Source organism: Typopeltis vanoorti, chromosome 15 (genome assembly GCF_054136105.1).
Source record: "Typopeltis vanoorti isolate ZY-2024b chromosome 15, IOZ_Tvanoo_1.0, whole genome shotgun sequence".
In the NCBI taxonomy this organism is placed as follows: domain Eukaryota; kingdom Metazoa; phylum Arthropoda; class Arachnida; order Uropygi; family Thelyphonidae; genus Typopeltis; species Typopeltis vanoorti.
In genome coordinates, this window is record NC_143563.1 from 65,714,758 (window position 1) to 65,739,790 (window position 25,033).

Genomic DNA, 25,033 nt, shown 5'->3' on the forward strand with positions numbered 1-25,033 from the left:
GTAAGACATGCATGGGCTGAAATGGAGCTATTCTTATCCAGACCACCACACGGGGAGACATACTCTTTAATACAAGTAAAATATTTATTATAAAAGTCACATTCATTTAAAAAATTGATGCGCTTATAAAATTAATTATTTATTTAAAAAAATTTTATATTACCAAAAATAAATTTTAAAAATTTCCTTTTTTTTAATAGTTTTCTTTTGTATTTTATATTAAAAAAATCAGCTAATGCCTATGTTGGTCCCGTATAGAGAGTAGGCGGGGCCGTTTAACCCTATCTTTTATATTAAATGTAATATTCTATATGAAATTATTATTTTTAATGAAAGAATTAAACAAATATAAATTGCAAAAAAAAGTAAAACGTGATTTTTAAATATTTTTTCTAAATTTTCAGATTTTTGTAAATTGAGTTTTGTGTTATTTTACAATATAGTTATTTGAGTTTGCAGGAAAATTTTCAATTTCCTTGAAGGAAATTGAAAAAGGGATTCAATAATTGTAAATTTCATCAAAATCAGTTCATCCACTTTTCAGTTGTTTTTTTTCGAGCAGAATGACGACGACGAATCTCATAATCGCAATACAGCGGAAATGATGCGTTGTATGACAACTTTTCCACTTATCTAATAAGATGTTATTGCCAATCAGAGCAGTGGGTTAATCACGCACACTCCCATACGACTTTTGCGAATTAAAAGACTCATTCGTCAATTATTGATTAATGTAATAAAGGGAACAAAATAATGCCTACTTCCGTATGATCAAACGTTAAAAGGGCACCAATTGCCTATTTGCGTGTTATTACGTGCGTTCGTTGATTTTAACTTCTTTTGTGGTAAGCATCTCCAAATATTTATTTCCAATGATTTGACTTTAAAAAGCCCGTAAAATTTCTCCGCATTGTGTGGGCATTTTTATCGGTTCATTCTTACATGCATTGTCGGAAACGCTTGCGCATAATTTAAGTTTATATTATGTTAATCTAGGATTGCAACAGATATCGATCATTTCCACCAGCATAATAAACCTGGTAACGCTATGTTTTTAACATTTCGTTCTTTTGGTTGCCACTGTTATTATATTCAGTCTCAGAGTTGGCGCCGGTACTACTGAGGCCTCTATGAAAAGCATTCTATAGGGCATCTTTCAAGAATAATGAAGTAAAGTTTGATATGTAAATTCAAGGGCATATAGTAGCTTTCTCCCAGGGGGGGGGGTTCAATCAAAGCAGTACTTTAAATTATTCAAAACGGATCTAAAAAAGTGGCTTGGTGGAAAATCTAGTCCAGTTACCATGTCAACTCAAATGACATTCACTCAGTGATATTATTTTTCAAGCCTTAGTTCGACGTCAGATCCTGTGAATCCAATCCCGTCTTGTTCTAGAGCAGGGGGTCGCAAACTGGCGGCCCGCGGACCGGATACGGGCCGCGACCTTTATGATTTCTTTTCTAAAAATCAATGTTTCTAAAAAAATCAATAAATATACCGAAGTTGGCTTACCAAATTTTTATAAATACCCCGGCAGTAAATATCCCAAATATAAAATTTATTGTGTAAAAATGTTGTCAATCTTTGGAAGCACCTACGTATGTGAGCCATTATTTTCAATTATGAAACTTAATAAGTCAAAGTTCCTCACGGATAAAAGATTCTAGATTAAATGCAAGTCTTCATATATCAACACGAAACGAAAAAGCAGATATTAATGTGTTAGTACAGAAGAAAAGATGTCAGGTTTCAGGATCAAAATCAAATTGAAAAAAGGATTCGTAGATAAAAATCTTTATTTTTGTAAGTTAAAATTATGTATTTAAATAATTTTCTTAAAGTATGAATAAAATGTAATTGAACTTATATTTTCTAAACTTGTTATATTTTTAAAATTTAAAAACAGAAATGTTTATAAATTTAAAATGGTGGTGTAACTGTTTACGTGTTAAGTTGTAAATGCCAGGCAACAAAAGGGCCTTTGTTAGATTGTAAGACAAAAATATAAGAAAATCTCCAATTTCTATTTTGTTTTTATTACAAAGAGAAACATTAATACAAAACGATTACATAATAATATTAATTAAATGTTTGCTCTAAAGGGATATCGCACAATAAAACTGTTTATAAGCTCTTCTAAATTTAAATTATAAACTATGTCCACCTCTATCGATATAATTACTAGACCAACCAATCTTTCTTGGGTCATTGCTGTTCGCAAATAATTCTTAGTCAGTTTAGGCTTGGTTCTAAAATGTTTAGTTTTAGTATGTATGACTATATTTTTTTTATTATTAAAATATAATAAGCACTAAACGCTGTATATTTGTAAAATATCCTGTTGGATACTTATAAAGTCTATAGACTTTATCTTATAAAGTCTATAGAGCAGGAAGAAATACGCGTATAGGTTAACGATCCTGTTTAAAAAATAATAAAATAATGAAAAAATTAATAATTGACATTTTAACATTTCAAAACAAGTAGCCATAATTTTTTGCATACACACATTCCAAATAATCTGTATTACGTGTAATAATAATCGAAAACTTTAACCAAACGAATAAAATCATTTAGAGAAAGAATGTTATTAATTATTCATTTAAACAATTAAATAAGGTACTTTTTTGTTTGTTTGTTTCCGATATGACAGGGTATTTATTGCACACATAGAGTAACCAAACATTTAAAAGCAACAGTTTATTCGAGTTAAAAATTAAATCATATTAGCTTTTCTTAACTTATTTCTGAATATTATAAAAATAAAAGTCATTTAGAAGGTCTTACGTACGAGTGACAGTAGAAATTAAAGGTTAATTAAGAGTTGTTCAGAGAGGTCTGACGTGCGTCATTTTTGAATCCAAGCTAAACGTCATTCTTCATATAACTTCAAGGCAACTGTTATTTATTTGCTGACGCTGTACAGTATATAAATTTATCCTAACAATAAATGTCATTGTAAGTTGTTTCTCCTCCCCATACCCACCAAAGTTTGTTTTGTATTACATTAAGGAACAACATGCGTGCAACCTTCATACTTCCTTACTGTTTATTAATGGCGTGACCATGGATATTTAGGACATGCCAAAATTACATTAAACACTTAAGAAAATTATAACCATGAAAGAGTGGATCTAATTGTTATTCAGAGCTCATAACCGAGATGAACAGAAGGAGAAATGTAATACGAATCTTCAGAAAATAATAAAAACTGTTATGGGAATCTTCTGGACAATACTAAGACCACGACAGAATCTAAATTCGTTCTTTTCCTAATTTAACGTTGGTCTCGAAGAAGTCGAACATTATCTCTGAGGATACTAAAAGGCAATCACCGAAATAGTCATTGTTTACACGGGAAGATTTCCTTGAGAAGGTGCCACGTGATGCGTTTATAGTATTGTGCATGAAGGCACTTATCTAGAATGGTCGACGAACTGCTCAACACTCTGCCAAAGAGAATAATAAATTCGGAGTTGGATAAACAAAAATATTTCTGATGACTATCACATCACGCAAAGTGGATTCTGAACGATTGTATTTTGTACATTTGGATTCAGCCATCAAGTCATCTATAGATTGCATATGAAAATGTTTAGAAAAAGCGATCATAAATCTAAACGTCGAACCTTGCACTATCAGTTAATAGCATCATTATATTGCGACAGCGATCTCATTTACCTAGAAGTACTTTTACTAAATTAAAAATGAATAAAGAGACAAACTAATGACGTTTGCTTTGTTGCGAAATACCTATTAAAGTTAAAATGAATTCTATTGTTGTGGCGATTTAATTTTTTTAAGATGATATTCCTCTTTATTGTGGAGTTATAACGTTACGTCTTGAATATTGTGACACGACAGGAAATGTAATTCAATTGCTGTTGGTACAGATATAAAATAGACCAAATAGTCCACCAGAAGCCACCTAGAAGTTAAATATACCCTTCTAGTTTCCATTTATATAAGCCTGCATTCCTAACATACGCAAAAACCGTTCACAGCGCTACTGAAAGAAAAAAGTCGTTAGCGTACCTATTCTCCAACCAACATATCGCTGGTTCGAATCCTACAGTGGGCATGGATGTTTGCGATTGCCTTTAGGTGGGAGATGAATTTCACTTACTGGAGGCCTGAAGTGGCTTGAAAAAGTTCCATGTTTAGTTTCTAAAACAGAGTTTCCGGACTATGTAAAAAATATATATAAAATTGATAAAAATGGGGGGAACAAATCCTTAGTCCATCCACGGTACAAGTGTACTATAGGTTTACCGATAACCTTTCGTGAATAGGAACCACATAAAAATAAAAATTAAAAAAAAAAAACATCGACAATTTGCATAGTTTTACAATATTTTTTTGCAAAAGGACTACAAAGATACATAAAGGCCAAGGCCACGAACTTAAATAAAAACTAAAATGAATAATAAAACATGCTGGCCTGGTTGGCCGAGTAGTAGCGTGTCCGCTCTCCAAGTAATGGAGACTACGGGGAATTCCGCTCTGGGAGTGGATGTTTATGATTGTCCTCTAGTGAGAGATGAATTTCTTCGCCTGGAGTGAGATCACGGTCTCGCTATTGGGCTGTTGAAAACGTCCCATGTTTGATTCGTAGATCAGGGTTTCCAGTTTATCTAAAAATATATAACAATAGGGGAAAAATGTAACTTTAATAAAAATAGAAAAAAAAAATCCTCAGACCCATGCTGATATGCTATAGGTTCACAGTCTTTCGTGGACATGAGTAACATAAACATTTTTAAAAAATCGAAGAAAATGATAAAATATATGAAAGAAATAAAGAAAAATATCAAAATGAACACTTTATGATGTCAGAATTTAATAGCATAATGAATAAAAATTGAAATATACTGAAATGAAAGAAAAAGAAAAATAGAATTTAGAATTCTGGACTCATGGGAAAGCCTTATTAAAATAAGGCTTTTGAAAAATTGAAAAAAAAGCATACAATTGAAAAATCTAACAGCGATTATAAAACCGCCTGAAATAAAACTATTAAACGGTTGTTAAAAGAAATAATTAAAGGTGTTAAAGGAAAAGCTAAATTTCATAATAAATAATAAAATATTTGAAGACAAATTGAGTTTACATAGACTGCCTTTTTATGCGTTAAAATTATTTATTAGAAAGAATTGAAATTTTCAAAAAGAAACACTTTACATTTATAGGTTAATAATGAAAAAAACTTTTGAAAAAGTCAGCTAACAAAACTCCATTGGAAATATTGCTTAAATTTCAGATATCTTGGAAACTTAATACTAAAGAAATCAAATATCTTGGTTTATTGATGTAGTTCCAATATAATTAATATACCTTTTTATTTTGTATATATTGTTAAAATATATTTAATAAAATAAATAAAAGACCGTGAGCCTCCAATAATTCAGCGGGTATCAACGATGCCTTCGGTTGGAAAACCTGGATTCGAGTCTCGTCTATTAGGGCTTTTCCTTTTCCTTTATTAGGGCTTTTCAGCTGAAGATGAGTTAGCCAACCTCATACAGGGACCGCAGAGTTTTCCCCCCCTCTTACAAAACAGGAAACCTGCCAAGAATAAATGATCATTTCTTCTGGGAGGTTAGGTAGTAAGCAAGATTATAAGAAGCCAAGTTACTTCGCCTTGTGAGGCCATAAAGCCTAACACGAAAGAGAAGATCGAGGAAATCAAAAACAACCAAAATATACAATGCGTATTTTGTTACAATATACATTGAGTTTCAAAGCTAAAGTGCAATTCTTGTTTTAAAGTCAAATTAACTAATTTTTGTTTGTTTCTTTGATGTAGCCAATATGAAGGAAATGACAAATTAATTCTGGATAGGCTTTCAGATCCCACTAAATATGATAAAAGAATTCGACCAGAGAGTAAGTATACCTTAGAAACTCTTATAGTTTGTAAAGTTCGTAATAATTCAAAGAGTATCTTTGTGATTTATATATTCAATGATCACTTTATTAGAAGCATCCTTTGAATATTCAGCCGTTCTTTAGAAAATGCGGCAGGTTTTTAGTACTGATTTGACACGATAAAGGAAAGGCGTATTTGCAAGATTACCAACTCTTGAAGATAACATCTTAAATTGAAGAATAGCTGAAAAGGACGGAGGAACTGCTGTTACTGCTGTTTCTACGGCATCCGAAATAATAAAAGAAGTTTTCTCAAGAGATTCAACTTATGACTATGGAAAGTGAAGGCACTTTCAATGATGTAAAGGCAACATGAAGACGTTTCAGAACTTCATATTGCCGGGTTTATGCAACTTATGTGTGGTGCACAAGTTGCAATATGGTTAGAAGTAGATTTATGATTTACTTGATTTCTAATTGTTGGTCTATTAGCAGATATTTTCTTGAAACTCCATTTCTTTGTAATGGGAAGGTTAAAGGCAAAACACTGCATTTAACTTACAAGAAATCTGGAGAAAGTATCGTTATGATGTGCTACTATTTCCTGTATATCTCGTATATATGCCTAATGCCACTGTGGTGCATGCTTTTCTCATAGTGCCAATGCTTATTATCATATTCTAGTTGCCATCAAAAAAAAAAAAAAAATCTAGTTTACATGCATGACGAAATTCTTTCCCTATATAACGGATTCGTAAGACTTTACTAAAGTATAACAGGATACCACATGAAAGGCAGTTTCATATAGAAAATATGGGATTATAATATAACGAATACAATCTATTGACGTAGATAAGAGGATGAATGACCGGCAGGTACCAGTTTCTGATGGTGTGTATGTGTGGGGGGGGGGATCTGCCAGATATCAGGTGGTCAGTGGTGTTCCCAAGGATCAGTCCTTGGATAATGGTTGTTCAATCTGTACATTAATGATACTAGGAAGGACTTTACAGGAGATGTTCCATTGTTGACGATCCAAAGATAGGCAGAGTAGAGATGGTGCTGATATGCAGTACTTACAGGATAACTTGAACAGGCTGGAATTGTATGATAATGGCTGTAATTCAGTGTTATTAAGTGTTAAGTTATGCTTTTTGGTGTGACGAGATTGCCAACGATATATTATATTGGTGGGATTATATTTGGAGAAGTGCTGTGGATGAGTCTATGAAACTCGGAGTTATGGTGAGAAGTTAAATTTCAAATATCGCGTAGCTAAGGTTGCAAATACAACTCAGAAGAAGATAAAGAAAAAGAGGAAACAACTGTCGCCCTGGTCATCTATCACCTGAATGGAATAGTCCACTATTTCCAAATCACGAACACAGTCCTGTTTTTTATTAAATCTGTCCACTGTTTCAATTTTAAAATCAGAAAACAAAAGGAGCGATCTACATGATGTTCTTATAATATTTGAATAACATAATATAATTATAACGTCCTTAGGATCAAAGTAAATGCGTTTTACTTGTTTTCCTAAGAAATAATCTAATCAGTAACTAAATAGTTTTTAGCCCTGAAAATTGAACGAATTTGACAGATAAAGAGATAAAGAATATTGTAATGATATGTTACACAAGATAATAATTTTGAAAATAATTTCGATTACATTGTAGAATTTTAGTTAATAATTTTAATCCACTCACTTTTTTTTCCAGAATCGACAAAAATTAATGTGACGGTGCAGCTCTTTTCCATGGCATCTCCTGATGAGTCTAGTCTGGTAATGTAGATTGTTGTTCTGGCACTTAGGTGTTCGGCACGTAATAAAACCCATTCTACAATGACATATTGACTATAATGTTTATTTTTCATAATGTATTTATTAAAAAATAAAGGGATTTTCGTTAGACATTGGTTACTGCTTTGAAATTATCTCACGGGTTCTTTTATGAGTGGATTTGTTCTATCAGTATACACTACAGAAGCAACACGCCCTTATAATATCGAATATTTCAAAATCGTCTTTACACGAAGATCGTCTATTAACGATATTTTTAAGGCAGTTGTGGTAGACTTTTGGTGACCCTACGTATGCGGCTGAACAGAGTTGTATACTAACAGAATGGAGTTGAATGGTCTTATTTGTCGGATCGAACTTTATTATTAACATTCCTTCGTTAATCGTTTTGTTTGAGACTCAAAACGTGTTTATTAGGTATGGCTCCATTTTTATGAAATTACTGTATTGTTTTGAGAGAAAAACTCAAGTTTTTATTAAAATTTATTTGTAAAATTAATATTATATGATAATTTTAGTATCTTATTCATTATTCAAAAAAGTAAAAGGATAATTTATCGAGCTAATTAATACACCCTTTCATGTTTACTATTAAAATTATATTCATTCGATATTTGTACGCTACCATTAGATACGGCTGAAAGACTAGTGGAGGAATCAATCGACCGTGAGATGCGGTGATTGAGATTGATTCATTCAATACCCTTGGAGGGTAATGGATGGCAATGCTATAGCCAATGAAGTTCTAACTGAGGCTCGGCTATTGCTGTCACCCTCCTGCCATGATCAGAGCTTTAATAGCTCAATAACACGTTATCTCTACATTGTCCTCTACAGATAACGGGGAAGATGAAAAGCATTCTTGCTTCGCCCCTTTAAGCCAGTCCTTATAAGGAAAGGACTACCATTAAATACAATGGTGGAGAAAGTCCTTTTTAAGACTTCCAGAGTAACAAATGGCAATGCTGAACCGAGGAAGTAAACTGAGGTTCGGCTGTTGCTGTTACTCTCATGCCATGATCTTCCAGGGTAACAATTAGCAATGCTGAACCAAGGAAGTTAACTGAGGTTCGGCTGTTGCTGTTATCCTGGGTGATGAGTTTTTGAGTTCGCTCCCTTAAGGTATTTGTCTTAAGGGAGCACTTTGAGTCTCCGGGGAAGGTGTTCCCCGGCACGGCCCACTGAAGGGTTCTTGTCGGTGAATTATTTTCCTCGGAATTTGAGCGGTCCTGCTCAGTCGGGGTGCTAGGACGGGGAGCCCGTCACTGAGTGGAACCAACGCTGAGATATGGACGGTCTTTCGCCCACTATGGAGTGGCCTAGAGATCGTCCGATTTTTTGAGATTTTACCCTTTACTTACTAATCAGGGTAACAAATTGCAATGTTGTAGCCAATGAAGTTTTAACTGAGGCTCGGCTATTGCCGTTACCCAGCCATGACTAGAGCTTTTTAGCTCAATAACACTCCATCCACACAGATTATCTTCATTCAGATGACGGGATAAAGAGTCAAGGACTCAGTCCATCGCCCAGTTCTTTTAAGAACTTAAGAACTACCATTAAATACAGGATGAAGAAGAGTGTGATCGATCGTGAGATGCAGTGATTAATACCGTTGGATGGCAATGCTGTAGCCAATGAAGTTCTAACTGAGGCTCGGCTATTGCTGTTACCCTCCTGCCATGATCAGAGCTTTAATAGCTCAATAACACCTTATCCCTACACTGTCCTCTACAGATAACGGGAAGATGAAAAGCATTCTTGCTTCGCCCCTTTAAGCCAGTCCTTATAAGGACTATAAGGACCATTAAATACAAATCAAGGTTTGTGGATATCCGTGTGGTGGCCGGGATAAGAGTAGCCCCAATGCAAATCCAAGCATGTCGTAAGAGGCGACTAAATGGACACTGAGTTTCGCGAGTTCGCTCTCTCAGGTTTCTTCCGGAATTTTGCTCCCAATGAGGCGGGCTTGATTTCGGGGGAGTTGCACTGGGAGAGTATTTTGAGTCTCTGGGGAGAGTTTTCCCTGGAATATGAGCGGTTCTACTCGGTGGTGGGGGTGCCCGTCACTGATGGGAGCCAACGCTGAGTTAGACGGTCTTTTTTGAGTGGTCTAGAGGTCGTCTTAATTTTTAGAGACGGCTTTACTTAAATATAAGCCCCAATGTAGCTCATGCATGTCGTACGAGGCGACTAAAATGGGTACCCTGGGAGGGTAATGGATGGCACTGCTGTAGCCATTGAAATTTTAACTGAGGCTCGGCTATTGCTGTTACCCTCCTGACATGATCACAGCTTTAATAGCTCAATAACACCTTATCCTTACACTGTCCTCTAACGGGGAAGATGAAAGCATTCTTGCTTCGCTCCTTTAAGCCAGTCCTTATAAAGACTACTATTAAATATACGATGTATAATATATTTATAATATCGAGGTTGCGATTGAAATAATAGAGCCTCCATAGCTCAGTCGGTATAAGCGAAACCCTGTTGATCGGAAAGACCTAGGTTCGATTCCCGTCTTTGACGTGAGGAACCTTTATCTGGTCTCATTTGAGTAAAGGGTTTTCCCACCGGAAACTCGAGTATTTTGTCCCTCAGAACAGGCAAACCGGCCATACTGATTTACAGTCATGAAATATATACTTAATCCCTCACTAGGAGGGCTCAACCAGCCCTAAGGGAGGGTGGACGAACCGGATTGAACCACATACGAATAAAAAATAAAATAAAATTGGTATTATAATTAAAATTAATATTTAATAATAAAGTAACATAATATATACAATATTATATAGCCTTTGGCTAATATGGTCTTGGAACTTTTAACTTACAGTCTCCAGTACCTTATTAATAAGAATCAAAACCTTAAATTGTCACATTAAACCGAAAGCGGTTCTCCTTTGTTCATATTGTCAGTCTGTTAAAATCATCCTGTAAGGTCTCTACATCACCTTTATTAATTATTGCCGTACTCTGTATGCTTTAATGGCATAATGCTAGTTGCACACCTAAAATACTCTCCGATAACTACACCCTTATTCACGTGTCCAGCTTCATATCTAAATCCTCTTCTCCAGTTTATTTAACAGAGTTACCTGCTGTATCCTGTCAAATGCTTTAGCGAAGTCCATCGGTATCGTCGTGCAGCTATTGTCCCTGCCCAAGTTCCATTCAAAGGCACTACTGTTTTCCTAGCACCTTCTCGTAATACGTGAGCTGATTCCGCTTCTAATCTCATATCTGTATTTGCATCCAGATTCTGTAATATCCTTTGCACCTCTACTTCATCTACTCTGCTTTCATGTCAGGCATTGTCTCATCAGTTACTGAAGTATCCCCGTCTGAATGATGTGCTTTTGCCAAATGATCACTCAGTAATTCGAGTATATCGTCTACTTCAGTCGCCTTCCCTATATGTATGGAACTCCCACAACCACTGAAGATTATAAACCGACAGTACATTAGCACCGTGGGTGGGTTAAAGATTTCTTCTTTTTTTTTTTTTTTTATAAACTAATATTATATATTTTTGTCTCTTTTTTATTTTTATTATAATCCTTAAATCCTGCTCTAGAATTTTATTCCTACTTGATTTATCCTTCTGATTCTGTATGCGATCCGCAGCTAGTTCCATGTATATTTCTAAGAACGGGTAATTCCCCCCCCCTTCCTCAAGGGACAGTGCTGGGTGCGGACCACACTTTTTGAAAACCTTCCCTTAGTAAACCCATATTGTTCATTGCAAAGCAGAGATTCTCTCAACCCATTTCTGAATGCGGGCCCTAACCAATTTTTCCAAAATCTTCACCACCACTCCTGAGATACTAATTGGTCGATAGTTGGATACATCGGTCTTTGCACCACCCTTGTGCAATGGAATTACCATACATTCCTTCCATTCCTGCGGAATCTTCCCTGTTCTGAGATTCATATTAAACATCTTGGTCAAAGGAATGGCCAGTTCGGTTGAACACTCTTTTAGCACACGTGTTGATATCCCATCAGTACCTACTGCTGAATCTTATTCAATTTGTGCAACATCTCTAATACTTCTTCCTCACACACCTGCGTTTCTTCATCTAGTGAAGAGGTAACAGTGAACTCAATGTTGCGTTCACCAGGTTGATAGCTTTTAACGAAATGGGCACTCATTAACTAAACAACTGCTTCTGCATCTGTAACCCTCACGCCGTCTGGATTTAGAAGAGTTATTCTTTCATATTCATTCTTTCTTTTACACACACTCACATATATACACACAGATCATTATGGAAGTTATCAGCAGACGGAAAAATAAATTAATTTATACAGTGTGGAGTATTTTCTTTGAACTTTCTTTAAAAAAGAAAAAAAAAACCTTATTCCTTGAAACCGTCGCTTCTGCTAATAATAATTACGACCTTTGACATTCGTTTATTATTATAGAACTCTTCTCTCATAATGATTAGTAAAATATTTCATCAATTAATTCTTTTTTTTGAAGGCGTAGACTTCTGTGGCTAATTGGTTCAAAAGATATATTTCGGTGATTACACCACATTTTTTTATTATTCAGTTATACAAAATACTGAAATAATACTTCCCGACAAGTTTCGTAAATCGTAGGATTTACATCTTCAGGGGGTAAATAGCATAACTTAAAGTTTAAACAAGAGAATTAATAAATACAAATCATAACCGTCTGGCTATTCATAAAACTCAAATAACTTGTTTAAACTTTAAGTTATACTATTTACCCCCTGAAGATGTAAATCCTACGATTTACGAAACTTGTCGGGAAGTATTATTTCAGTATTTTGTATAACAGAATAATAAAAAAATGTGGTGTAATCACCGAAATATATCTTTTGAATTCTTTTTTTTATTTATTAAGGAATGTCGCTTAATAAACTCATGAATCTTGTTGCATTGTATCCTTCTGAATATAATGTTTCTTTTATTTTATATTTATGCATTTATATTATTTATTTATTGTCTTATTATTTGCAGCTTTATGAAGTCGAAGTGTTGCTGTACCAGAAATGGTACGATCCCAGATTAAAGTTTCAGGACACTGAAGAATTCGAGTACTTAAATGCCGCCAATCACGGCTCTTCAATATGGCTACCAGACACCTACTTCATTAAGCATGGTGATTTTAAACCTCTCTTGAATCCCATTGATTTATCAGTGAAGATTTACAGTAATGGAACGGTTCTATACGTTACAAGGTTAGTACCTCTTTTTTCAGTTGATATTCACACTGCCAAATAAATACACAGATTATGAAGCTGAAATTCGAAAAGTATGAAGTGCCTTCGAATTGGCAAACGAAGGTTTAATAAAGACGAAAATAATGTAATCAATTGATTAAAAGAAACTAAGGAAAAGAACTCTCCATTCAAAAACCACGATCTTCCACTCGGACCAAAAGCAAAGTAGACAGTGTAGTTCCCAATCATAACAGAAGCAGAACTGTTCTCTGCAATCATACCAAGTAATCCAAACAAAGGTCAAAACAACGAAGTCAAAGATATTAAACAACACGCAGCTAACTTAGATCAGCCATACTAAAATTACCAAATAAAATCTTTGATATTGGGAATATATCTAACGTTAAAGACTACACTAATGACACCTATATACAAACATGAAGAAAAAAAAATTCAGACAACAATTAAATATCCATATTACACTAGCAATAACCAATTTACGAGGGTATTGTTCTTAACTAACTCGCAACATATGGAGAAAAAAATTCGTATAGTTACAAAAAGACAGTAAAGCTTCCCGAGGAATAAAGGTACAAGATCTCTCTTGGAAGATTTTACTGCTCAAAGTAATCAAAATCGTTTTTAAACAAAACAAAATTGCTTATCAAAACAGTTGTCATGGCTGTTTTTGTCGACTTGTCTTATAGCATACGACACACATATACATGAAATAATATTAAAAAGCAAAGGCATGCTAGAATAGGTGATAGAATACACATACATACATACGAAATACTTTTGATTATGCCAACTCATGGTATTCACTTATTAAAACAAATTAATCCATTTTGTAGAGAGCTTACCTAGGGTTGCCACCTTTAGATAAGTCCAAAGAGGAACACACTTATCGAATATGAAAAGTCTTCCTCTTCTCTAAATGTATAAAATGAAAGAGCCAAAGCTGAATATATAATTCTAACCTTATAAAAAATTAAAAGATTGAATACATTCGTACCGGTATTAGTGATTTAATAATATTTGTATTCTAAATATATAAGTTGTCCCGCTTAGGTGTAATTCGGGACGCTGAAAATTTTCTTAAAATTCGGGATGTCCCGCCTAATTCGGGACAGGTGGCAACCTTAAGCTCACCAGACATCCAAATCAACCCATCATATATTTTGGCCAGTTTAGACGTTATTTCATTATTCACAAACATTCCAATTGAAGAATCCATCAGTATTCCGGAAAATCTTCTTGACACCGCAAATCTTTTCCTGCACTGCCTTCAATCATCTTTTTTTTACTTAGAAAGGAAAGATTTTACTTCCAGAAATACAGAATTTAGCGATAGCCTGCCCGCTATCGCAGATTTATACATGGAAAAATTCGAAGATAAAATCTCAATCGAAGCTTCTTTAAAACTGCATGGAGATAAATCCCCTATCCCATTCAAGTACCATCTCCTATCCAAGAGGTTGACTATGATTTGACTCATGGTTAATTACGGGCGTTACGACATGTGGTGAGGACCCTATCTTTTCCACATATTGTCGTGAGTATTCATGGCTGTAAATCCATGTGTGTGTGTGTGTGTTTGCCTGTTCTGGAGGAAAAAACCCTCTACCTTCCTACGAGACCGGTGAACTCGCCTTTAGTCGAAAGAAACCATATAAAGTTCCTCACGTTATGGACGGGAATATGTGGATTATATTTTTATTGTTTGTAAACATACTCTAAAATAGCTAGAGGAATTTGTTGGTCTCCTTAACAACCGTCATACTAATATTAGGTTTACTCTTGCTGGTGAAACCGATAACAAACTTCCGTTTTAGATGTTCTAAAAAAAAAAAAAAAAAAAAAAGCAGAAGCGGGCGGAGGAACATCGTTAAAACTCTATGGAAAGCAGACTCCTCATACACCACATTCTTTCATCATTCTCAAGAGAAATTAGGAGATATCACAACGTTAAAGAACTGTGCTACAAGAATAATTAATGATGAAATAATACAGAAAGATGAACTTAATCTTTTATTCAAGCAAATACTTCAAAATGGCTGCTAGTAAAATGTTACTGAATAAATTATTCTTCTCTAAAAAACCAATTCGTACTATTGCAAAAATTATTAAAGTATCCCACATTTGACAAAGTTTCAAGATATATCACGCAATTTCTAAAAGAAGTCAGTATTAGAACTGTTTTAAACCAATTCACAGTCTACGGAATTTTGTACATTCGCAAAAAAAAAAAAAAAAAAAAAAAAAAAAAAGGGGGGTATACAAGATTCCATGAACCTGCAGTAGAGCTTATGTCGGGCAGACCGAAGAAACTTTGAGATTTTGAGATCTGATATATATATATATACTTGGTTCTAATCTTTTCCCAAGTAAGCAAAACAAAGTTTTGCGAGTGAATTATATTCACGTCTGAGCTACTTGTATGTAACACTTGCCTTAGTATCCCATAATGCAATGCATCCCCCCCCCATTCGACCTCAATAAAGGTCGAAACCGGTCTGGGTAGTGACCCTTCCTATTATGCATTGCATTACACGCCTGAAAGGGGTTGTGCTTCGGCAATTGATATGAAGTCATTAGCCTCTACATACAAATAACTCAGACGTGAATATATTTCACGCGCAAAACTTTGTTTTGCTTACTTGGGAAAAGGATTAAAACCAAGTATAAAATTTCTTGGTATCTTAAACCTATATTACACCCAAGGTAAAAAACTTTCTACATATTATATATATAAAAAGATAAAGATAAGCCGAAATTTGAAACGTTTTTATGTCACGTTTTTTGTTTTACCGGCTTACCAGCCCTGAACTCGGGGGGGGGGGCGTAGGCGCCAGAGGGGAGGAGCCCCCTAGTATGTATATATATATATGTTAAAAATACCAAGCTATTTAAAACCTGGTTTTACTCCATTTCCCAAGTAAGCAAACAGACAAATAAGTCAAGTTTGCCTGCATTTGTTCTGGTAAAATACTTATAAGCTCTGTATTACTAAAATCTTGGTATTTCTAGCCTGGCTCCCACTGATGAGACCTCAATAAAGGTCGAAACCGGTCTGAGTAGTGGTCCCTTGCCTTTAATACAAAACATCATACATCTTCTGGAGGAGATGTGCTTTGCATTATGGGTAAATATTAAGATTAGTGGTCAGAGCTTAATCTACTTTTACCATGAGTTGCCTTGGTCTTGCACTACGTGCAGGATCAGCTAGACTTGCAACACTTGCAGGCGGAAAATTGACTTATTTGTCTGTTTGCTTACTTGGGAAATGGAGTAAAACCAGGTTTAAAATAGCTAGGTATCTTTAACATTTATTATACCCAAGGTAAAATACTTTCTATATATATATATATATGTGTATGATGAGACGAGCTTTATGCACACCGTAATGACAGAACATAAAACACTAATACAGAAACACCACTGTCGTTTACACAGTTGTGCTAAAATAACTGACGCTAACTACAGAATACCCAGAACTACATCACGCATAAAAAGACCTATTAACGTATCGTATATAAATACAAAAATAGCTAAGGAGAAGTTACTTAGAGCTCCAACGTCCTTCCTTTTCTTCCTATGTTAAATAAACTACCATTTGAGAACAGAAACCTAGCGAACTACAAACTACAGTTTTCTAAAAGGGCCTTAAGGGCAATTTATGAAAAAGAAATGCATGGTCTACCTTACCGAACTAATGTAAAGCATTTATAGAGCTCATCCTTTCCAGTTCTACCATGCAATATCACATTATTCTTGGATATTGTCAGTGTTTTATTCTACTGAACTAGCGTGATATATAATTATATATATATATATATATATATATATATATATCAGAAATTTCAACACAGCAACAAGCCAACAATGATTAATTAGTGTCATCACAAGCTTCGAGTCTGCAAGGTGATATATTATTGCATATCCAGTATCAGTATTTAAAAAATTAATTTATTGCAGCTATAGTAAATACATATAAAATAAACAACACATTAGTGAATATTTTGCAAAAAAAAAAAAAAAGCAATATGATAATTTTATGTAACATTTCATTGTACTGGTGCTACCGAAAAGTTCAGGGAATTTGGCTATGGAAAAAAAATAAATACTTACCCTAACTCCTAGTTTCCACAGTTTCCTTCGAAGTAGTCCCCTTGGACATGTATGCAGCGATTCCAGAGGATTTTGTAATTCTATAATTGTCATTTGTAATTTTGCAATTCAAAGGATACTGTAAGTCTGCCTAAATCTCCTTAATCTCGTCAAAACGACGAGATTAAGCCGGAATTTCATCTTGGAGAACAGAAAAAAAGTCGCAAGGAGAGAGAGATCAGACGAACAGGGGGTAAGGGGGAACTGTCGAACAACGAGTCATAGTAGAGAACTGAGTTGTCTTTCACTTATCTGGGTGTTTACGACGAATACTCTCCCTTAGCGCTTCAAAACCTCACAGTAAATCTTGCCGTTGACTGTTTTGCCGAGGTGGGGGTGGGGAGAATTCCTTGCGGACTATGCCTTGGATGTCAAAAAAAAAAAAAAAAAAAAAAGATCAATATTGGCTTGACTGCTGCGAATTTCAAGCGCTTTTTTTTTTCTTTTTTCGTGGCAGTGAATTCGTGAAACAAATTGTTTCATTAAGCATTCAGTGAGTTTCTGTAGGATTTTTTGGAAATTGAAGCAAAATTTGATACACATTCTTTGCCACTTAAATTTTAAGTGGCCATTTCAGTAGAAGAAGAAAATTGCCGAACCATTGAAATAAGACGTTACAAAAATCCACGTAAATCTAAGAACGCAGCCACTCAACTTGCAGGCTGTTGGCATACTGATTCACAAAGGGTACTGCCTCGCTCCTTATAGCGGCGGAAGGCCGTACTACAAATTCCCTGAACTTTGCTAGCACATTGTAAATACAGTACATGATATGAGATGCATATAACTAATGTATTTGTATGTACACATTTATGTGTATCTGTTTAATGTAGATGGAATGTACGAAAAAAAAGTAGCAATTATTTATTATTAAAGATATTATCAAAAAAGAATGGCGAACAGGGGGATCAATGCTGGTGAACAATCTATATGGAGATAGTATTAAATGTATTTGTTTTAATGAATTTCGAATACCATGTTGATATTATAAACGTAATAGTAAATTTGTAAGACTTTGCAAAGGTAAATATTTGCGAAATTATTGATAAACAAGTAACCATATGTATAATACGCGAAAAAGGCTCGTCTTTTTCATGAGAAAGGCATGAAAATTTAATTTCATTTAATTTTCATTTTATTTCATTTAAAACGAATGTTATGACACAATAGTTTCAAAGTAAGAGAACGTTCAGAAAAAATTACGTTTCCTAATTCCAAATTATATTTTTAAAAATATTTTCACATAACGGTACTTACATCGGTGAGTAACTAACGCATGTTATTGTTTCAGGCGCAAAATGCTGATGAATTGCTTAGGCTATCAAGAAATCTTCCCTTTTGACAATCCCAAATGCCCTTTCTTCCTTGAAAGCGGTAAGTACATTCGCAAAGTGGATGCTATTTAAAATCGTTATATCAAGTTAGAATAGAAAAATTTAGAAAAGTATAAAATTAAATATAATCCAAACACGCATAAATTGAATATAATCTAAGGTACAAAAGTTCAATCTTGGAGGAATAATAGGTAGATCGAAAATTGGATAACTAGTCGAACTGAATCTGAAGACGAATGTAATAAAAAAAAAAACTACATAAGTGATTTCTTAATATTGGCATTAAAACGATCCAATTGAAACAAAATTTTAATACATATGAAAATCCCTGCCAAATAAACCTAAATACATTTTTAATTGTGTAAAAACACAAGGTGGCGCTGTTCTTTTGGGAAAATTCTATAATTTATTAATTTATTTATTGCGTATCCAAACACAAGTGGTACAGGAGTAAGTAATCGATAAAACATTATTTACAACAAATTACGATACATTTCAAATGAGAACAGCTCAAATTTAATACTTATTATTCTCTGTATAATATACAGGAAATAATAAGTAAAATATGAAGGAAAAGAATTTATATATAACTTATATACAAACCAAACGCAGGTGATTAATTCTATAATTCACCATCGTTCAGTGCATTTTCTCGTCAAGCTAGGCGAAATGCAATGTTCTTAATCCTAGCTAAGATAAGGAATATCACACACACACACACACACACACACACACACACACACACACACACACACACACACACACACACACACACACACACACACACACACACACACACACACACACACACACACACACACACACACACGCACGCACGCACGCGCGCGCGCGCGCTCGCGCGTGCGTAGTCGATGTCGCCGAGTTGCATGGCTAAAAATGTGTAAGTCTTTTCTGCAGACCTGGCATCATAGAATTTACTACAAAGCCTTGTAGGCACCTTACGAATTTTAGAAGAAATCTTAATTCCCATATTCATTATATTCCATCCAACCATTGTGGAATTTTACCACTTCAACTCGTTTTACTTAACTTTGCCAATGAAAATAATTGGCTTGTAACCAAAACAGAAATGAGTGGATACGTTTTAACGTAGATCCAAACACAACTTCTTTTAATTCCATTCAACCAGAATTATGTTATTACTCAATTTTGAAAGATTTTATTAGTTTTTGCCAGGGTGAAAATGGTGTAACTGCAACAAAAACCGAGATATTCCATAAAAGAATTTGTACTTCTTCCTGATACCCAATTTACCAATAAATATTTGTTCATCCCAGAAGAGAAATAATTTGAGTATCCTTGTTTGTTCTTCTACGTAGGTTCTGGGAGACTAGTTAGTCGAACTTTACTCATATTTCGCATTTGTAATTCATACAATAAATCATTGAGCCACTCGAATTTTTGTTTCAGTCTGATAATTTGAAGTGGAACAAGGAAACAAATCGATATCGAAATTATGTACGTTTTGAAGGCTTTTCACTTAACTTCGGATCAAAGGATAAACTGATTTACTTTATCATAAAGTTTCTTGTAGCAATGGGAACTGCTTATACCAAAAATGAATATAAAGTATAATACCATATTAAACCATGTTTAAAAAACTTCCTGGAAGGCCTACAAACTCAGGTCAGTTTTGTAAAAACTACAAAACTTGATGATGATGCTTCCTGCTGCTGGGCTTCGTTGTACTGTCAAATCAATATGCATGCTGGGTTTTCAACGTTGAAAATTCGCCAATTCTCTTTCGGGTGCGTTAGGAACTGTCAGTGGTATTCTTCTTAATGGAAATACTTTCACTTTTGTATATCCTTCAGTTTTTTTAGTGGCTGTTTCGTCGAAGTATAAAGTAAAAATATTCTACTTCAGTAGTCAAAAGCAGTGTTTGTAATTGTCTCATCGTTGATATTAATCTTGAATTTAAATTTAATTTTAAAAAATCTACTTACGCCTTATGTTTCCCAAAGGCAGTAGACAAGGCCGTTTAAGCCTAACTTTTGAATACTGTGGAGAACTAATCTCCACCCTCAGCGAATCACAAATATAGCTGGCTGAAGGCTGTCAGTTATTTTAAAACGACACCCAGGGAAGAGAGTATAACAGAAAATTTGCTCCCTCTCGTGATCCCTAATCTAACATTATGTATTATTATTGTTTGAAATAGTGATAGTTCTACGGTGTCGATTTTCTTGAGGTGTGGGATGAAAACCCGGAGTTATAGGGAGAAAACCTTATTTTTCCGTGGCAGATTTCGATTAATGCACGAACTGGTAGAAGAAAAGCTTAGGAAAAGCTCCCGTAGTAGGCAACAAGAATCGAACTTACAATGGTCTTCCTTTGGGTAGCCTATTCTACATGCCTGGATTTTATTTTACGTTGTATTTAAATAATCACATAATAAACAAATTCATTAACGCCTTTTATTCCCCAAAAGGAACAGGTGGTGAGGCTGTTTTAGCTTTAACCTTTTTTTTTTTTTTTTTTTTTTGGAGAGTGGAGAAATTTAACTGAGTTTAATATTCTTAATAAATATAAATCCAACATTGAATTTAACGAATTTTCAATTTATCTTGAATTATAATTATAACAAGAATTAACAAGATATATAAGATATATCCTTTATTTCCTCTGTCCCTGTAGCATCGTACGAATCTTGGGCAGTCACACTACAGTGGTCGACAACCGAGCCAAAAGTGTCTCGAGTAAGCATGTATCATCAAAATGCCCATCTGGTGAAAAATGCTACTGGAGTTTGTGACCAGGCACATTCTTGGAGAGGTAATTATGTTTAATATATAAAGGAAAGATAAAAGATATATAAAACACCTAGAGCATAATTTTAATGAACGTAATTCCTATACAAATTTATTTTCAAACAAACGTTTAATTGATTTGTCCAATTATCAAAAGATCAAAAAGACTAGAAGGACAGTGTATTCAGTTACAACCTATTCTCCATCAACAGCTATAGATTGCTCTATGAGCAATGTCATCTTATTTCCATGTGATATGTTTTGTGGTTCTTGTTTTTGCTCTAATGTCTGTACTGCCACTCAATCTTCTCACAACCGAAATTGTGGTTTGGGGACATAGTAGGACAGGAAAGAGGAAGAAAGTCTTGCGAAATAAGAAGCAGGTAGAGATTTTATGGTATTGTACATAAACTATACTTACAATCTTTTTATGGACTGTTCCCTAGAGAAAGGGAATGATCTCGTAGTGAATTTCCGTATTTTTCTCTAACCTAAACAAAAGTAACATCAATATAAGGTATACTTAATAAAATTACAACAATATATAAAAGTATATATATATAAGTATATCTTAATATACTCAATAAGGTATTTCAAACCTTATTGGCGATTAAAAAGGGCTATATCTTAAACTAGTTTGCATTTCACTTCAGGCTATCTCAAGTAGATGTCACCTCTTATGGTTCCTTTGATTGCTTTCTTGTTTATTAATTTTAATCTGTACCAAATCCTTATCCGAGATTGGCTTTCGTAACCATACTTTTAGGATAACATGGCTAGTCATGGCTAAATATGTATTTTGTGTTGTAATTGCTGGAGTTCTCCTGAATTGTCTGCCGAATAAAAATAAATAAATAAAGTCATCTTTGTATGAGACGGCAACCTTACCTTCAGTAGAGAATTCATGATGGTTTTCCCCTACTTGACAAATTCGAAGCTAAAGTTTTCGAACCCTAGGGCTTTGTCGAAACTGACTGAACTACAGACTCACTCCGTCAAGATTATTTAAAGTAATTGTTTACTATATTTTAGGCTTATCTTATCATTTCACTACAGTCAGTTCTGTTTGTTGGGACCTTCCTTGAGTTCCTTTGTATTTCCTCGAAAGCGTATCCGTAACTCTGGCGATATAGACGCCAGAATTACGGATACGCTTTTGTTTGAAACCAAACAAACAAAGAAACAAAAACCGAGTTCAGATCCGTCCAGGATACCTATAACTTTTATTGGTCTTTCAGCCGAAGGCGAGTTAACCGTCCTCATACGAACGTGGCAGAGTTATCCTTACGGAATTTCATGTTTTTTTGTTGTTTTTTTTTCATTCAACAAGACAAGCATATTAGTCAGGGAGTACGTGCAATCGCATCCATAGCAGAATAAGTAGATGGGATTAACCGCCCTATCAGAGCAGTAATTATACTTTCTCTAGAGCTCTCACTTCACCAACCCATCCTAATACACAACGGCAAGGTGGATAAGAGGATTTTTCTCATTCATATATATATATATATATATAATTAATTTAGACATCGTTTTTAGTTATAATTTATTACAATGCTCTCACCAGAAAATTTATCTGTAATGAACTTTTACAGAGGTGAATTTCCCTTTAATAATCACCTGGCATTGTTTCCGCCTGTGGACTTTTTGATTTTTCCCCTAATCTTTTTCATTTGATAGCATATGCAACATATATTCCAGTCAAAATATTATAATGGTGGTGGTGTAGATCAGTCCTTCCCAAACTTCTGAATGCCAGGGCCCCCTTTGAAAAAATTAAAATATTTCACGGCGCCCCCTTCAAAAAAAATCGTAATATAGACATATATTATTATAATATTTATTGTATTTTGTATATTCAATACAAAACATACACAGCGAATATTGCAACAATCAAATGCAAATATTACATTTTTAGCATCTTACACACACACTTTTGACATGGCACATTATCTTATATTTTTATATAGATAGATATATTGTTATTGTACATTGGCAGTACAAGCACATGAAACGTAAAACGATTAGTAATAAAGAAAGAATTAAAAACATAAAAAAGTTTCATAATTTAATGTGATGGATGTGCTTCAATACTGCTACATAAAAAATCAATATCAGGTGAAATATTTGAAACTGCAATTCTTAGATTTCTGCTTTGAAATGAAACTTGTATGAATAAGCATATATTTACTAACATTCATTAAGCGCCGAAATACGCAGGAAGCAATTGCGAACCCTCACCAATGTGTGATTTTTTTCCATTAAAATATAAAAAAATAAATAAAAATTAAATACGTTTCTTTTAAGATAAAAAAAAGTCTACTTAGTCTTAAAACATTTTAAATTTGTTTTCATTATTTCACGGCTCCCCTCAACAAAACCTACGGTCCCCAAGGGGGACCGCGCCCTACAGTTTGGGAAGCGCTGGTGTAGATGATGATAGTAGTTTTGGTTCGTTGTAGCTAGTGGACTGAGGGTGGAGACAGAGAGCTGTAGAGTAGATTTAGGCGCCTTCCTTCGATAAGTCTCTGGACTCCTTGAAGGTGTTACGTAACAATAATAATAATTACTACTTTATTTCACAATACGCCATTCCGCCAGCCATATGGCGCTCGTATCACGGTGAGAGCCAGTGTATATGGTACTTGAGGTGTGTGACGCACTACTCATTTGAAGATGGTGATCTGTAGGGAGAAGGTACGAATATATGATCCGACGGATTTCCAAATGTTAGATTCCAGGATACCGGTTGAAAGGTAACAATATCCAGGAACCTGCCAATATGGCAGGCCATTCGCTGCAGTTAAGGTGCTCCAAAAATAAAAGGATGGTTGGCAGAACGGTCGACTATCGGATCGTGTATTGGCCCCTCCCTTCTTATTATCCTTTAAAGAATAATAATTTTTAAACTTCATATATTCTTTAAAAAATTTTATTATATTTTCTTTCTTATTTCCCGGCTTATATTTCATTTCTGCTTTCTTCTTTGAATGTTTCCCACTTTTCTATCCTTTTATGTTCCTTCTTTAGCTAAGTTTTTAAGTTTGATTTTTATTTTGCTTGTTTTTGTTCGGTTATTTTATTTTTATATTTTAATTTTTTTTAAAATTTGTTTTCATTTTATTTTTCAATTTCTTTATATATTATTTAATTTTTTTTTCCAATTTATTTGTATCTGATTTTTTACATGAATCCAGTTTATGAAAGGTTAATCGCTAAAATTCATTGGCACAGTGGATAGACTAAGAGCCAGCAAAGGTTGGTAGATTAGTAGAGTCTCTGCTATTCTTCTCACGCAAAAAAAAAAAAAAAAAAGTTAAGCAAGAAATTGTTAATTCTTGACCACAAAAATTAATGAAAATTAACTATTATTTAGATATTGGTCAAGTGTCGGTGAATAACTAATTTAATTACCAACTAGTTTCGCTATGTGCTGTCGGCTTCATCAGGGTACAATCAGGAAAGCAAAGAAATCCAATCAGGAAAGCAAAGCAAAGAAAGCAAAGATTTCCACAACTCATAGGCCAAGGGCCTATGAGTTGTGGAAATACTTTCTGAAAATGAAAGCTGTGGCGAACAAAGCGGCCTTTTGCAGCTGCCCAATTTTTAATCCATCTAGCTCGAGTGCTTGTAGATGTTTTTTCAATGTTTTAGGGATGGCGCCTAAAGCACCTATTATTATGGGAACAACTTTCGCTTTCTTTTGCCAGATTCGTTCAACTTCGATTTGCAAATCGCGATACTTTGTAATTTTTTCATTTTCTTTGTCATCAATCAGACTATCTCCTGGTACTGATATTTCGATAAACTTAACACCCTTGTTCTCACTTTTTTCAACCACTGTGATATCGGGTGTATTACATTCCAAGCTTTTGTCAGTCTGGATTTTGAAA

General features: G+C 34.3%; 1 protein-coding gene across 1 annotated transcript in view; it reads left to right on the forward strand.

Moving 5' to 3' along the window:
• LOC150098832 (glycine receptor subunit alpha-2-like) overlaps positions 1–25,033 on the forward strand; it is a 61,738-nt gene that overhangs the window by 31,058 nt on the left and 5,647 nt on the right. Inside the window, exons 3-7 of the mRNA XM_090405761.1 lie at positions 5,808–5,887; positions 7,588–7,652; positions 12,663–12,883; positions 18,327–18,409; positions 21,028–21,165. Of these exons, the coding sequence (XP_090261887.1) occupies positions 5,808–5,887; positions 7,588–7,652; positions 12,663–12,883; positions 18,327–18,409; positions 21,028–21,165 (587 nt within the window). The remainder of the gene's footprint in view (positions 1–5,807; positions 5,888–7,587; positions 7,653–12,662; positions 12,884–18,326; positions 18,410–21,027; positions 21,166–25,033) is intronic.